We start from the raw sequence: 16,918 nt of genomic DNA, 5'->3' as shown, positions 1-16,918 counted from the left end.
TCACCCAGAGAGTTTCATGGCTGAACTGGGATTTGAACTCGGATCTCCCCAGTCCTAGTTTAATACTCTAACCACTCCACCATACTGACTCTTGGATGTATTCCAGAATGGACATTTAAATCTTACTAATAACTATACTACTCTTTCCCCTACATCTCTATTACTAAAACAACACCCCCTGGTATTACTTTTACTCCTGTCTGGCTAACAAAGTTTTTTATTATTTATTTTTATTTTATTTTTCTGGTCCTGCCCCATCTCCTGCCTGATCCTGCATTGACTTGGGACGCTCCCTCTCTTAAAGCCATCCATGACATCTTTGCCCCCAAACTTCTCACAAAGCAGGATTTGTCTTTTCCCCACATGCCTCTTTCCCCACAATATTTCCGAGTGTCTGCAAAAGCACAGTCAGCTGCGTCAAGGCGTAGGGTGATGTCTACACAAACATCTCTATATTTCATCAACTGTCATTAAATTGTGGGGCCTGCTGTGCAGGGGGCCAGGTGTTGGGGGGGTGGCAATCCACAGGTGAGGCTCTAGAAGGTTATTGCTCATCACAAACACCCTGAGGGCCAGGTCTTCGTTCACAGGTTGGTTCGATCTTTGGAAGGGAGCCGCAAATACCCAGCTATACACAGCCCCCTCCTCCTGCTCTTAGAAAGATGGCTAGTGATAAAAATCTGAAACAGATCTCTTCTCTGCATAAAGACGCTCCCTGGAGAGGGGCTTCCGAGCACCTTCTGAGCGCAAGTCGGGGCTTGAGTGGGAAGAAAACACCAACAGCCCTCCCGCAAAATCCAAGCAGAATTTCTACATGTCTGAGCTGTAGTGGGGCTGGGAGGAAAGGAATCCTTTTGGAGAGCTGCTTAGGGCAGCAAGCATGAATTGTCCCCTTTGCTAAGCAGGCTCCACCCTGGTTGGCATTTGGATGGGTGACCACATGAGTGCTGCCCGCTGTGTAAGATATACACACACGTGGACAAAACCCACAATTGTCTCTGAAATAACTTGAAACTGACAAACGTAATTGGCACCCATCATTGTTTGTTCCACATTTAACAAAAACCAGGTTTTGCTTTAGAGTTTTGATGCAACAGAATATTTCAAATAATAACACAAATGCAAATGGCATGGACAAAAATGATGGGACCCTGAACCTGATATTTTGTTGCACAACCTTTAGAGGCAGTCACTGCAAACAAGCGGTTCCTGGAGCTCTCAGTGCGACTTCTGCACCTGTCAATAGGTAGTTTGGCCCACTCTTCCTGAGCAAACTGCACCAGCTGTCTCAGGTTGGAAGGGTTCCTTCTCCAGACTGCATGTTTCAGTTCTTTCCATAGATGTTCAATAGGATTCCAATCAGGGCTCACAGAAGGCCACTTCAGAAGAGTCCAGTGTTTTGTCCTTGGCCATTCTTGGATGCTTTTAGCTCTGTGTTTTGGGTCTATCCTGTTGGAGGATCCATGACCTGCGACTGAGACAGAGCTTTCTGACACTGGACAGTACATTTCGCTCCAGAATGTCTTGGTAGTCTTAAGATTTCATTGTTCCCTGCACAGACTCAAGGCACCCTGTGCCAGACGCAGCAAAACATAACCAAAACATAACCGAGCCTCCTCCATGTTTCACAGTAGGTATGGTGTTCTTTTCTTTGAAAGCTCCATCTTTTCATCTGTGGACATAGAGCTGACGTGACTTGCCAAAAAGCTCCAGTTTTGTCCTTTAAAATGCCAGACTGGAATTTGCTCAAATGCATATTGACAAGCCACAGTGCTTCTGGGAGAATGTCCTATGGACACATGAGACAAAACTGGAGCTTTTTGGCAAGTTACATCAGCTCTATGTCACACTTCTAGTCTCCTGTGCAAATGCAACCAGGGTGGACCCTGCTTAGCTAAGGGGGCAAGTCACTCTTGCAACCACAAGACCAGCTCTCCATGTTGGAGGAGGAGATCCACCACAGGGGGACAGCCATCTTTCAGGGATGTTGCCACTTCCAGTGTTCTCATTGAGGAACCTAAGAACAGCCCTGCTGGATCAGGCCCAAGAAGGCCCATCTAGTCCAGCATCCTGTTTTGCACAGTAGCCCACCAGATGCTGCTGGAAGCCACAGGCAGGAGATGAGGGCGTGCCCTCCCTCCTGCTGTGACTCCCCTGCAACTGGGACTCAGAGGCATCCTTCCTGCCTCTGAGGCTGGAGGTGGCCTTTAGCCCTCCCGACTAGTAGCCGTTGTTAGACCTCCCCTCCATGAAGTTATATAAACCCCTCTTAAAGCCATCCAGGTTGTTGGCTGTCACCACATCTCGTGGCAGAGAATTCCACAAGTTGATGATGCATTGTGTGAAAAAGTACTTCCGTTTGCTGGTCCCAAATTTCCCGGCAATCAATTTCATGGGATGACCCCTGGTTCGAGTGTTATGGGGGAGGGAGAAGAATTTCTCTCTCTCCACTTTCTCCACACCATGCATGATGTTATAGACCTCTATCATGTCTTCTCACAGTCATCTTTTTTCTAAACTAAAAAGCCCCAGAGGTGTTGCAGCCTTGCCTCATCAGGAAGGTGCTCCAGGCCCCTGATCATCTTGGTTGCCCTCTTCTGTATCTTTTCCAGTTCTGATAAAACATCTGAGAAACGCCATATTTCCCCTGAATACAGCTTAAGAACCACTGACCTGATGAATACAAAAGGGTTCTATTTTTTTCTTTTAAAAAAGAACAACCCAATGAAAGCATCCCTTGACTCTTGGTGGTGCTCTGGCCTCCTCTGCTCCTCTTCTATGGCAATAAATTGCCACCCTTTCTGTGCAACAATGCCGCAGCCTCCCGGCATCTGGGATTAGTCACGGAACAGCTAGTCGCCTGCAACTAATTTGGAGCACAGGGGAGGTTCTTTCCCTTTCCTTGCAGGCAGTCAATTGTAAACGTGCCGTCTGGGTTCTTTTCCCTTTACACTGATCTGTATGAGACCCATTGAAAAGAAAAAGAAGAAAAGATTTGAGTCTCTCTGACCCAGCACCTTTCTCTATAGGTGGCGTTTGGTTCTTCCAAATACTTCTCAGTCAGGCTGATATCCAGAGATGCAGTCTGAGAAGCCAGAAGCTGATCCTACTTCAAGCAGAGGCTCTCTGAGAAGCAAAGTGGACGTATGGAGGGGAGTGAGTTGATTTTGCTGCTCTCCCTTGCCTCCGTAAGTGCCCTTTGCCTTCCAAAAATATGTCCCTGAGGGCTATGTGATCCTCAAGGACATATAATAACTTAAGAATGGCCTTGCTGGATCAGAACCAGGCCTATCCAGTCCCGAATTCTGTTTACCACAGTGACCCACCCTATGCCTCTGGGAACCCCGCAGGCAAGAGATGAAGGCAAGCTTCTCTCCTGCTGTTGACAGTCCAAGCGATGGCCACATCCCATGGCAAAGAATTCCATAGATCAAGGATGTGCTGTGTGAAAAGGTCCTTCCTTTTCTGGTCCTAAATTTCAAGGCCATCAGTTCCATGGGATGATCTCTGTTTCTAGTGTTAGGAGAGAGAGAGAAAAGAACTTCTCTCTGTCCACATTCTCCAAACCATGCATCATAAAACTAGAATGTCTCCCCTGAGTTGCTTCCCCCCCCTAAACTAAAAAGCCCTACACGTTGTAGCCGTACCTTGTAACTTTGTAAGGAAGGTGCTCTAGGCCCTTGATCATCTTGGTTGCCCTCTTCTGCACCTTTTCCAGTTCTACAGTAATATGGTGATGTGGTGACCAGAACTGTTCTGATATGATACAGGTTTGTAAAATTAGGCCTGGTATGGAGAGAGCGATTTTTTCTCTCCCCCAACACTAGAACCAGGGGCCATCCCATGAAACTGACAGCCAGGATATTTATATCTGACAAAAGGAAGAACTTTTTCACAATCAATCTATGGAATTCCCTGCCCCAGGATGTGGTGATGGCCACCAGCTTGGATGGCTTTGAAAGGGGGCTTAGACAGATTCATGGAGGGCAGGTCAATCAATGGCTACTAGTCTGAGGGCTATAGGGTCCGAGAGAGACTGCCTCTGAATATTAGTGGCAGGGCAGCAACAGAAAGAGGGAGGGGATGCCTTCATCTCTTGGTTGTGTGGCTTCCCAAGGCGTCTGGTGGGCCACTATATGAAACAGGATGCTGGAATTGATCCTGATCTGAACAGGGCAGTTCTTATGGTCTTCAGGGCTGTTCTTAGGTTCTCTAAGTAGGGCTGTCAGCTCTGATTTAAGTTATTTTCTGGAGAGTTTCCTCCCGTATGTTTTGCCCAATGTTTTTCAGAGTATATCAAAATTTTCAGGCTTGCTTTCAAATATCACCGGCAGGTTGTTGCTGACTTGAGGACAATCTCAAAGGGTGGGTTGACCCTGCTCTTGAGAGAGACGTTTGCAGGGGAGAATTTTGAATCCACCCCTTATTTAGCGGAGAAACCCAGTTTGATGAGAACGGAGCTCAGGGAGGCTGTTGCAGAAGGGCTAAAACAAGGAAAGGTTGATTTGAAGAAGCTACAAACGCAGGTAGAAAGCCTGTACCCTGTTCTAGCTACCTCACGGGGTGGGGGGGAAGAGTAGAGAGAACAAAGACGGTGGGCGTGTCCTAGGAGCATCAGTCTACCAATCAGGAGAGCTGGTCTGGTGGTAGCAAGCATGAATGGTTCCTTTTGCTAAGCAGGGTCCACCCTGGTTTGCATTTGGATGGGAGACGACATATGTGAGTGCTGTAAAATACCCCACTTCGGAGATGGAGCCGTCTCAGTAGAAGAGCATCTGCCTGCTTGCACGCAGAAGGTCCCAGGTTCAATCCCTGGCATGATCTCCAAAACAGGGCTGAGAAAGTCTCCTGCCTGCAACCTTGGAGAAGCCGCTGCCAGTCTGTGTAGGACAGTACTGAGTTAGCTGGACCAAGGGTCTGACTCAGTAGGAGGCAGCTTCCCATGTTCCTACGACCGCCTATGTTCCTACCTGTACGCTACCTGTGCAGGGGTGTGTCAGGGACTCAAGGAGTCTCGCTCTCTATGTGTCATGGTAGCGAGGCCTCATGGGATCATTTCCCAGAATCCCCTGCAACGCACAGCGGTTCTGTAGCCGTCATCCAGGGGTCCCCTGGCAGAGGGCTCCTGAAGGCAGCACATCTTAAAAGCTTTGCTCTGGACCTTGGGAAGGAGAACGGATAGAAGGCTCAGCCTCAAATAGTTGCCTTGCCTCTCCACGGGAAGGCGCTGGAAACTGTGTCAGGGGGTGATGGGCATTGTAGTCACACAACATCTGGGGACCCAAGGTTGAGAGCCCCTGACGGAGGGTTCCTGTTTGAATCTCCATCTGCTCAGACATGCACAGGATTTCAAGTGGAATCTGGCGGGCTTCTGTTGATCTCCAAACGTGCTTGAACAAAAGGAAGAACCGTGGAATTATTCGCAGCGCCGGAAACGGAGGTGCAGCGCCTGCGAGGTTGCTCTCTCAGCTGCCTGAACCTGGCCTCCTTTAGCGGCAGCCAGGTACTGTTTACAGATAACACAGGTGTTTGTCTGGGTTGGGAGGCCTCTGGCGTTGGCCCTGGTCCTTCTGCTGTTTTCACAATGGGGGATTGTGCTGCAACCAGAAATAGCCAGACTTTGGGACTGGAAATTGGCAACTGGCTGAAAACCGAAATGGAAGAACAGGTATGGCTCCTTTCCCACAGGCCTTTGAGTGACAGATTCCCTCCCCCTCCCAGTGTACCAGTCAACCCCTCCTGGCTGGGTGCCTGTCCTGAACTTTGTGACAGGAGCACGATGGGCCAAAAATTCAACAGAGGGAGCTTCCTGCAGCTGCACCTGTTGAACTTCTGCCTTTGGGTTGCACGGCTTTGGCTGCCTCCAACTTCATCAGAAAACAGCCACCTTTCAGCCCAGCAGGGCTCACGTCCTTTTTTACAACCGCCTGGGAGGCAGAAGTTTAACAGGTGCAGCGGCAGAATGCACACCATTGAATCTTGGCACGTCACACTTCTGTCTGTCCTGAACTTACTGCCAGTCAGGTTACATAGGAATATAGGAAGCTGCCTTATACTGAGTCAGACCATTGGTATTGCCTACACAGACTGGCAGCAGCTTCTCCTATCTTAGAGATGCTGCCAGAGAAGGAACTTGGAACCTTCCACATGCAAGGATGCAGGTGCTCTTCCTAGAGCAGCCCCATCCCCTCAGGGGAATATCTTATAGTGCTCACACATTTCCCATTCAAATGGAAGCCAGGGCAGACCCTGCTTCGCAAAGGGGACAATTCATGGTTGCAAATGGTGCAGCAGGGCAATGACCTGACTAAGAAGCCAGAGGTTGCCAGTTCGAATCCCTGCTGGTATGTTTCCCAGACTATGGGATACACCTCTATCGGGCAGCAGCAATACAGGAAGATGCTGAAAGGCATCCTCTCATACTGTGCGGGAGGAGGCAATGGCAAACCCCTCCTGTATTCTACCAAGGACAACCACAGGGCTCTGTGGGCACCACGAGTCGACACCAACTCGACGGCACACTTCACCTTTTTCGCTAGGCCAGTTCATTTGATGACCCCAATTTATGCTGTTGATTTATCTGTTCACACTATCCATCCTTTCGCAGACCTCGAGCCTGTCTTTGACGTATTTTCTTTTTCCTCAACTTGAGAGCCTCAAACAATTCTTTGCTAAGTGAATGGTTTGTTGGGAAGCCAGAACAAGACTGTGCTCAGGATCCAGCAAAGGGGGGGGTCTCATTTCTTCTGCCAAATGCTGGAAGGCAGAGAGGCCTAGAATGCGACGTGAGGTCAACGGGCCAGCCCAAGCCGCCTGATCGTGCAGTGCTTCTTCTCCTGGCAGCAGCCGGCCACCAGATCTCTCTCGTGCAGGGGGGTGGGGGCGGGCTTGGACTCGGGGGCAGTTGTGCTGCTGCAGAGTCCGAGAGAGCGAGAGCAACTCAGCTGGCTAGCCCTCGGATGCGGATGGGATGCCGGGAGCTGGGGGAGGAGATGAGGACAGGTGAGCTGGTGCAGGTGAGTGATTTGGAGACCTCTTAGAGCCAGCAAGGGCTATGAGGCCACGGACCTGTGCCCCAAGGTCCGGCGGGAAGAGTGCCTCTGTCCCCTGGCTAGGGGCTTTTGGTACCCTAGGCAAAGTTTGGCTTTGGGCATCCACCCCGCAGTTGAGAAGTGTGGAGCTCCGGCTCTAAATTTTAAATTTTACCCCGGACATAAACGGCAAAGCTCCACTGCACAATGAAAAACCAGGATCGTGGACGGATCGCTTCCTGACGTTCCTTACAGGGACTTCGCTGTTGATCTGGACGATACGTGAATGCACACCTGCCCTTCCTGTGGGGAAGGCAAGTAAAATCGCCGTCTGGAAATGGCCCCGGTGAAGTTTTTAAATGTATCTCGAGGGAGTACAGCTTATGAGCCGAGCTGCTTCTTGGAGGCTGAGGTGCAAGGAGCCAAGAAGGCTGTGCGTTGTGGGGAGCAGGGTGCAGGATTCCACCTGGCCGCCTTCCAGCACTGTGCAGAACTTCAGGGCTGCAATGCAAGAGAGAGAGACGGAATAATTGCCAGGGCTGTATCCTGGCACGGTTTCTGCAGGGGGCCCAGGTCTGCCTAGTGCACGGGCCAGCCCTGAGTGAAGCCCCAGCAGCTGCACAGAAGGTGAATGCTTGGGGTGGGTGGGTGTGTGTGTGTGTGTGTGTGTGTGTATGTGTGTGTATGTGTACATAGACATGTCTGTATCTAGGAAATGTCCACAGCTGTATATGTAACATGCATGCATAATCTGGTGTTTTGCGTAAACATGCACCTCCCCTTAATACGCATGTGTTTCACAGAGATTGACTCTGCCCTCCAGGATGCAATGGCTGAGCCGGCTTCTTCCATTCACCACTAGGGGGTACTGTCTCATTTGAAATGGGCGCACGCTCAAGATCTCTGGAGCCATCTCCAGTTCTCCACCAATTTTGGCCATTGGCAGCACCACCTCTGGGGATGAATGGTCATAGTGACTTTTCGGCAGTGTCTGCCCCCCTTAAAGACAGGACATTGGTGATAGCTTTGTGGCACTCACAGCAAGGGCAGCAAGCATGGCTTGTCCCCTTTGCTAAGCAGGGTCTGCCTTGGTTTGCATTTGGATGGGAGACTACATATGTAAGCCTCTGCTGGAGCCACAATATATGGCACCCATCATATCATTCCAGCATCTGACATGGAGAGAATGCTACCGCATCCCAGGAGGCGGCTGATGCTGGTGGGGAACATGCTTATATCAGACGCCAGAATTATTGACATTATGGCTACAGTAAGCCACAAGCAGGCCAATTCCAGCAGCCTCTCCATGGTGGGCCAGGTTTACCCAGCTAAATTGGTCACTCCTGAAAACTAAGGAAGAGACCCAGTAGGTAAGGAGGAGGAAGGAGGGAAGGCAAGGGCAGAAGCAGAGCAGTTGTTGTGCTTAGGGCCAGCTCCGACCACTGGCATCCCCATCGAGGGCTGGGGAAAGAGTTTTGTCTGAAGAGCTGCTGCCAGTCTGTGTAGACAAGGCTGACTTGGTTGGACCATGGACCTGACTCAGTCAACGGCAGCTTCCAAAAATCAGGAATGTGCAACTGTCTCTCTCTCTCTGTCTCACACACACAGAGGAAGAGCTATTGTTGGACTACAACCCCCATCATCCCTGATGATCGGCCACTGTGGCTGGAGACGATGGGAGATGTAGTTGTGCCTCCTGCTGTATACGGATGCTGCCTGTATTTTCTTCCATTCTAGCCGCCTCTCCAAAGCGGTTGATTAGGCTAGGGAAGGAGCTTCTTCGGAGCAGCCTCAAATCCTCACTTTGTTCTGATTTCCTCCCTTCACTCCCACTGGGAACAAGAGCATCTTTATCTGGGGAAGTTGTGTGTGTGTGGGTGGGGTGGTGGTGGGGTGGTGGGGGGAGAAGCCAGCCAGCTAGCTGGGGATTTCCACTGGCAGCTGAGACGCTTCTCACACACTCCCCACTGCCTTGAAATTAGTCCCTGCCGCTTCCTCTCCCTCGAATCTGCCCCCCTCTCTGCCTGCTTCCCTTTGCGGCCTCCTCCCCACCTATGAAAGACCCTTCAGCCGCAGCAGGGGTGCCGCAGAGCCCAGCACAGCAGCAGGTCCATCCAGACCTGGCTGGCTCAGGCCCTTCAAGTGCAGCTGCCACCCGCCAGGATCTCCCCCCCCCCATGGACCCCCAGCATCTGCCTGGTGGAGCAATGGGGGGAAGAGACCCTGAAGGGTTCGGGTTCTTCAGATAGAGCTGGGAACGACTCCTGCCGGCAGCCTCGGAGAAGCGCCTGCAAGCTCTGCAAAGAGGGTGAGGAGAGGCAAAGCTCCACGCAGGGCTTGCAGGGCTTGGATTGGGCCGCAAGGGAAGCGGGCCGGGGGGGGGCGGATCTTGCCGCCCTGTTGATGCCTCGAGAATCTGCTGCCTAAGGCCTCACCGGGCCCCATGAAAGGGCTTCCTTTCCAGCCAGGCTCACACAAAACAGGGAGGAAAGTTTGCAGGAGGGGGGGATGCGGGAAAGACCCCTCCCTCCCTCCCTCTCCACAGAAGAAAAAAGAAAAGTGATCAGTGGGGAGAAATGGAGGGTGTCTTTTTTCCTTGCTAAGGATAATTTTTCCTTTTAGGGGACACCCTCCTGCCCCTGAACATATTAAATCTTTGCCAAACTTGGTCTGTTTAGACTTTTTTTTAGAGGAGGTGGTCTTCTTCCTCTTCCTCCTTCCTCTTCTTTCTTCCTCTTCCTCTTCTTCCTCCTCTTCTTCCTCATCATCTGCCTGTTCTTGGATCTTGTTGTTGTCTTTAACCCATGGGTGGCCCCACTACGGTCCCCAAGTGCTAGGCACGGGAGTCGAGAGACCACCCAAGGTTGGGATCAGGAGGGCACAGAGCTGTCGATGGACCCCCGTCTCTAATCTCTTTAAAACCATCCCAGTCCCCCAACTGCATGTGATGTTCAATCCGTCATTAATTGAGGGGCTGAAACTGAGAAGCGGATCAGGAGCATGTCTCTTTTAACCTGAAAAAGCAGTGGGAAGTGTGGGGAGGGGGCTTAACATTCCCCCCTGCACTGTTTTTACCCTGAAACCAGCTCTGGAGGCAGAACTCTTTGTTTGTCCATTCATTCCAGGGCTGCTCAACTTCGGTCCTTCAGCAATTTTTGGACAATTCCCATAACTGAGCAGCCTTGAAGTTGTGGACCCTCCCACAAGGTCCGGGCAGCGCACATGGTTCTTCCTCCCCCCTCTTTTATCTTCACAACAGCCCTATAAGGTAGGTTAGGCCTAGAAAGAGTAACCGGTCTAAATCCACTGTATGAGCTTCATAGCTGAGCGGGAAGGATTTGAACCCAGGTCTCCCCAATCCTAGCCCAACGCCCTATAACCACACACAGCTGCTTAATGGTTCATTTGTGTGGGGGTCCTGATGGCCAAAGGAAAAGCAGCTCCAGATCCCCCAATTCAGCTGTAACTCTGGTGGAGAATTCAGACCTCTGTCCATTTCAGTTTAATCTTGTTTATTTCAGGGTCATGTTGATGGAAGCTGCCAACTTGCACTCACCTTGGAGTAAGTCTCAAGGGCTGACACGGAGGGGGGAATTTCTCCAAGTAGTCCCACTGAAATTAAATTGTCTTTTTAATTTCAGTGGGGCTGCTTGGAGTAATTCCCTCGTATCAGGTTAGCCATCGACCACAATGCACTTTACTTCCAAGTAGTACTTCCATGTCCACATTGCACTGCATTATAAAAAGAGACACATGCCCCCCTCTTAAAACTTCTTATTTGGCGGCGGGGGTCATGACTGAGTTTATTGGGGAGGGGCTCTGAGAGCTTGTTGGTCCAGGCCCCAGATCTTGAAGTAGGGATACTAACAATGCCTCTGCCTCTTGATTTGGATCTGCCCCACACTGTGAGGCCCCCTTAAATAGCACCCCAAGCAGGCTGCTTTACCTAGTTTCACATAACGAGGCAACTCAGAAAATTAAACAGCTTAGATCTGGGGGCTGGGTGGGGGGGGGATATGGAGGCCTATCTTGGACATGATCGAAGTCCATCACCCTTTCAGTTCCCTTGTGCTTTGGTTTTTCTGCTTCACAAGGCTGAGAGAATAGGGACGTTTGGCACGGTCTGAACAGGAAAGGGAGAAGGTGGCCGGCCGGCCTGGGGACCCCGTGGAGCGCCACCTCCTCCCGGGATTGTCTGGGTTCCTTGATCCAGCCAAGGGGGGAAGAAAGAAAATGGAGGGAAGGCAGACAGGTGGATTCAAGAAAGGCAGAAAGAGAAGTGGATGGATGGATGTGGGAGAGAGAAAGAGAGAAAGGAAAAGACATGGCGTGGGATCTGAGGAACAAGGGGAGAGAAGGAAGGAAGGAAATGGAGGAAAGGAAAAAGACCAATTAATAAAAGACTGAAGAGAAGTGAAGAGAGAGAGAGAGAGAGAGAGAGAGAGAGAGAATGAACGGAAAAGAAAGTGAATTGAGAAGACCGAAACAGGAAAAGGTGGATTCAAGAAAGACAGAAAGAGAAATGAACAAAGCAAAGCAAGCGAGAAATTAATTAGGAGGAAAAAGATACGCGAATTGACAAGGAAAGAGAAAAGTGCCTTGAGGAAGGACGAGAGAATGAATGAAATAATGAAAGAGAAGTGAGGGGAAGTAGAGCCTGCCCGGGAGGAAGGCTTGGTGGGGTGGGGGGAACTCCCAGTCACAAGGCTGGAGCTCCTCGAAAGAAAGAGAGCGAGCGAGCGAGCGAGCAAAGAGAGGCAGCAGAAGAAGAAGAAAAAAGAGAGATGTCCAGAAAGTCGAGGGAGCAGCCGAGCCGAGCCAGGAAGTTAACTGGAGAGCCCAAGCAGGAGTGGAGTAAAGACTAGACAAGTGAATGGCAGCGAGCGAGGGGCAGGCAGGGAAGTGCAGAAGAGCCGCTGCTGCTGCTGCTGCTGCTGCGGGGGGCCCCGGCTTTCCTGCGGCTGAGGAGGAGCAGCCCCCCCCCCGCGAGGCAAGAGGGAGGCGGCTCCTCCTCCTCCTCCTCCGCCTTTCATCTCTCGCAGCAGCTGCCGGGCGCTTCGGGCAGCCCAGAGGAGGCGGCGGCGGCGCTGCTCCTCTCCCCGCCCCGCCCTGCAGCCACCCCGCTCGGTTCCGCAAGTCGGGTGGCTCCCGTCCCGGCTGCTGGCCCGAGCCCGGCGGGATTCCGGCTGCGCCTGGCACGGGGCCGAGCCCGCTCGCCTGCCAGGGAAGGAGCCGCCGCCGCCGCCGCCTGGCTCGGCTGTGCTCAATGAAGCTCGCGTGAGGAGCCGCCGCCGCCGCCGCCGCCGCGACCCTCCTGCTGCTGCTGCGTCTGGCCGGGGCGGGCTCGACCCCGCGGCTGCCCCCCCACGCCCGCCGCCGCGCCCCCAGCACCGACCGGGGTGGCCCCGATGGAGGCGGGCGGCTGGCCGCGGGGCCTGAGAGCCGCGCTGTGGCTGTGCTGCTGCCTGCTGCCGGACTGGGCGAGCCTCACCTGGAACCACCACGCCGGCCTCCAGTACGCCCCTCGGAGGTAAGCCGGCGAAGCGCGGGGAGCAAAGCGGGGTAGCATTACCCCGGGGCGAGAAGGTGAAGCGGGGCGGAGTTGTCGCCCAGGGACTGCAGGCGGCAGGGGGGCTGCAGGCAGGCCGTGGAGGAGGCAGCAACCGCTCTCCAGTCCACCTCCCCGCAGAGCGCAGTCTGGAGGTAGGCTGCCTCGGGACAGGGAGGCTCCACTCCGCCCCCAGAAAAAGAAGCGGGGTGGGCACCCAAGGGGCGGAGTGCACTCCTGGGTGGGCAAGCTGTGTCCTCCCCATGTTAGATTTCTGAAACAGAAATGGGGCGCAAGCTACTCGTCTCAGGGACATTTGCCCCCTGCCCTTTCTGAGCTGCCCTTGGCCAAGAATTCCAACACAGCTACTCCCTCTTTTATTCAGAGATAGACAGCCTCTGGACATGGAGGTTCTCTTTAGCCATGGATATATCCATCCTCCTTACGTAGCTTCTAGTTTCTAAAGTCATCTAAGCTACTGGCCATGCCTCAGCCTTGTAGCCATGAGCTCAGTCGGAAGAGCCCTGCTGGGCCAGCTAGGCTCACATCCTCTTGCTGACAGATGCATCTGGGGAGCCCGCAAGCATACAGGCAACAGGGCTACACCCACCTGCTTGCCCCTGGTGTTCAGAGATAGGCTGCCTCTGGTTATGGAGGGTCATCCACTTCACTGTCATGGCTGATAGCAATAGATTTGAATCATTTTTTAAAACGAATGCTGGATCAAGGGGCAGTGAGTTCTGTACGTTAACTCCATGTCAAGTGAACAAGCGTTTCCTGTTCTCAGCCCCGAAGTTCCTGGCAGTCCTGAATTTAAACTTTAACCATACCTTTGTATTCAACATTGAGATGATTAAGTCTGGGGTTCGCAATCTTGGGTGCCCAGATGGTGGACAGCGGCCCCCATCACCCCACCACCACCACAAGGACCTTGTCCGTCTGACAGGGCTGCTTTCTTTTCAGCAGTTGTCTAACACAGGCAACTGTTCAACCAATGAAGTTTTTCCCAGCCTGGCGATAGGCTGAGGGGGACTACGTCGGCAGTAGGATTTCTGCCTGCCCTGCAGCTGTTAAGGACATGGCAGCTCAAGTTTCTGGTGCACCTGTGGGATGAGCAGCCTTGCCCAGTGCTTAGCACAAGGTGGCCGTGATTGATTGATTGATTGATTGATTGATTGATTGATTAGGTGCCATCAAGTCAGTGTTGACTCCTAGCAACCACACAGAGTCCGTCCAGGATGATCTGTCTTCCACTTGGCCTCGAAGGTCTCTCCGTGGTGCATTCATGGCTGTCGTCATCAAGTCCATTTTCCTTGCTGCTGGTCATCCTCTTCTTCTCTTTCCTTCCACTTTTCCCACCATTATGGACTTCTCAAGGGAGCTGGGTCTTCGCATCATGTGTCCAAAGCAGGATAGTTTGAGCCTGGTCGTTTGTGCCTCGAGTGAACATTTTGGATGGATTTGTTCTATGATCCATTGGTTTGTTTTCCTGGCTGTCCGTGCTTCTCCAGCACCAAAGTTCAAAAGCGCCAATGCTTTTTCCCATCTCGCTTCTTCCAAGTCCGGCTTTCACATCCATAGAGGGTCACGGGGAAAACCATGGTCCGAACGATTCTAATCTTTGTAGGTGTAGACACGACACAAGAGGAAGCGAGAGAAATAGTTGGCAGTGCTATTTTCTGGCACTGTTTCCTCACCCCCAGGAATTGGTGCCCTGCCTGGGTCTGCCGAGTGGGTACCTTGCTCCTGAGTCCAGGGGCTTTTGAGTAATTGGATGCTGTTGGACTACAACTCCCATCATCCCCAGCCACAATGTCTGAAGGTCCTTGCGAGCTGTATTTCCTTTTGCCAAATTCTGGCTTACGGCCCATTTGACTCACAAGTATACCCCTTAGGTTCTGGCAACTCCAAGGTGGAGAGCCCCAACCTAGATTAAAGCTGCTGCCTCTGTGCTTGGAGTCTTGCTCTTTTAACAAAATATGAACTGATATGATCGTGATTCCTGGAGTGCTTCATTCAAGCCCTCGTGGGCAGAAGGAATGTGCCTTTTCTCGCCTTTTGTTCTGTGTTGTAGGGGAATGAATACACATTTAGCCAGCAAGATTTTGAAAGACGCTGTTCCACCTTTTCTTCAGACCCCTGTACATGCATTTGTTGCTTGGCTGGCTGGCAGGCAGGCAGGCAGGCAGGCAGGCAGGCAGGCATCCAATGGGTGCAGCTTTCCACATTGCTGCACCTCTGTCCTGGGGAAAGTGTCAGCTGTGTGCATTGAGCAAGCTGTGTAACTGAGCTGTGGTGTGTGTGTGTGTGTCAGTGTCAGTGTCAGTGTCAGTGTCAGAGTCAGAGTGCAGACTCTGAACATAGGATTGTTAGGAGGTTGAAGGACAGAAGTTCTGTGTCTTTTAACAGCTGCATGACAGGCAGATGTTCAACAAATGTCATATTCTCTTACAAGAATCTTACTATTTCTCTTTGTTCTTTATATTTGGAACCACCTCTATTACCACTGTTTATATTCCGCATTTCAACAAAAAGATTGTAAAGCAGTTTACATACAAGAAGAAGAAGTTTCCCTTTGTTCCCAAGGAGCTCACAATCTAAACGTGTTAAACTGTAAGTTTGGAGAGAGGGCCGGTCTAATCCACCTTGAAAGGGTTTATTTTATTTAAAAGTTGTAGCTTGCAGTCTTGCAGGCAAGACTCTGGGTTTTGCTTCCAAGTAAACATGGATAGAATTGTGCAGTTGCTCTGAATTTCGATCTTGACAGGACTTGTTTTCAGATGAGTCCTTTGCGGGACAGGGGACCATCTTATTTTCTTGCTTATTTTTCTATGTAAGCCGCTTTGTGAACGCTTGTTGGAAAGCAGTATCTAAGTATAACTAGTCGTAGTATTCCTCATCTGGAGTTTCATCTTTCATTTGTCATGCTTGCTTACACAAGACCAGCTCTCCTCCCTAAAGCCAAGAGGTTCTCTTAAATAGGAACATAGGAAGCTGCCATATACTGAGTCAGACCCTTGGTCCATCTAGCTCAGTATTGTCTACCCAGACTGGCAGCAGCTTCTCCCAGGCTGCAGGCAGGAGTCTTTCTCAGCCCTCTCTTGGAGATGCTTCCAAGGAGGGACCTTCTGCTCTTCCCAGAGCAGCCCCATCCCCTGAGGGGAAGATCTTCCAATGCTCACACATGTAGTCTCCCATTTAAATGCAAACCAGGGTGGACCCTGCTTAACAAAGGGGACAAGTCCTGCTTGCTACGCAAGACCCGCTCGCCTCTCCTTGTGTAGTCCTTTTTGAGATGTGAGATGCCATGTGGCCACCTCATTTTCATTTGAAAAGGGAACCTGTGGGCAGGGCCCCTGGAAAGCAGGTTACACATGGGACAGGTTACTGCTGTCCCTGGGTTCAACATCACATGTGAATAAGTGGGCCTGCGTATAGATATGTACCTATGTGCACAGATTGTACGAGTGTTGAAAATAACATGTGAATAGGGCAAGAGTCATTGGGCACATGCAGAGCGGGATTCCCCTCAGCACTGGGTAACTGTAGTCTACAATGTGATTTTAAGGCAGGGTTTTTCCCCCAAGAAGACTTTAGATCTGTCATCCCCCCACCCACCCCCAAAAAGAGAGATGCCGTGACGTGTCAACACCTACAAAGATTCGAATCGTTCGGACCATGGTTTTCCCCCGCGACACTCTATGGATGTGAAAGCCGGACTTTGAAGACTTTGCCATCTCCCACACAGTATGAGATGATGCCTTTCAGCACCTTCCTGTCTCGCTGCTGCCCGATATAGATGTCTCCCATAGTCTGGGAAAGACGCCAGCAGGGATTCGAACCCGGAACCTCTGGCTTGCTAGTCATTTGCCGCTGTGCCGTTAGCTGGCTTTGTCTCCCCTTAGCCACCTCTTTTCCAGACTAAAGAGCCCCAAGTGTTGTTGCCTTGCCTCGTAAGAAGGCAAGAAGGCGTCTGGATCGCCCTCTTCTGCACCTTCTCCGGTTCTACCACGGCCTTCTTAAGACACGGTAACCGACACTGTATGCAGTACTCCAGATGCGGTCACACCATGGATTTGTATCATGTGCATCTTGCATGTACACAAGATAGGGGTGTGTGTGTGTGTGAGAGAGAGAGAGAGAGAATGCGTGCACGTTTGCTCCTTGCAACGCCGGTGGAAACCCGACGTTTTCTGACAGTGCCTGAACCCACCCTGTCCGGCGGGCTCCGTGGAGGAAATCCTGCCTCCGAGGGGCCAGGCCGTTTCAGCAGCATCAGCAGCCGGGCCTGTCCGGTGACGTGATTCCCAAGATCTGGCAGGCTGCCTTGAAGTGTCCT

General features: G+C 51.7%; 1 protein-coding gene across 4 annotated transcripts in view; it reads left to right on the top strand.

Annotated features, from left to right (window-relative positions):
- The first annotated feature begins 12,169 nt into the window (after positions 1–12,169).
- EMID1 (EMI domain containing 1) overlaps positions 12,170–16,918 on the top strand; it is a 60,040-nt gene continuing 55,291 nt past the window's right edge. For all 4 annotated transcript variants that reach the window (XM_053279243.1, XM_053279241.1, XM_053279242.1 and 1 more), the window contains exon 1: positions 12,170–12,561. In XM_053279243.1, the coding sequence (XP_053135218.1) occupies positions 12,440–12,561 (122 nt within the window). In that variant the 5' untranslated portion in view covers positions 12,170–12,439. The remainder of the gene's footprint in view (positions 12,562–16,918) is intronic.

This window comes from Hemicordylus capensis, chromosome 15 (assembly GCF_027244095.1).
Source record: "Hemicordylus capensis ecotype Gifberg chromosome 15, rHemCap1.1.pri, whole genome shotgun sequence".
Lineage (NCBI taxonomy): Eukaryota > Metazoa > Chordata > Lepidosauria > Squamata > Cordylidae > Hemicordylus > Hemicordylus capensis.
This window is presented reverse-complemented; position numbering and strand designations above follow the sequence as displayed.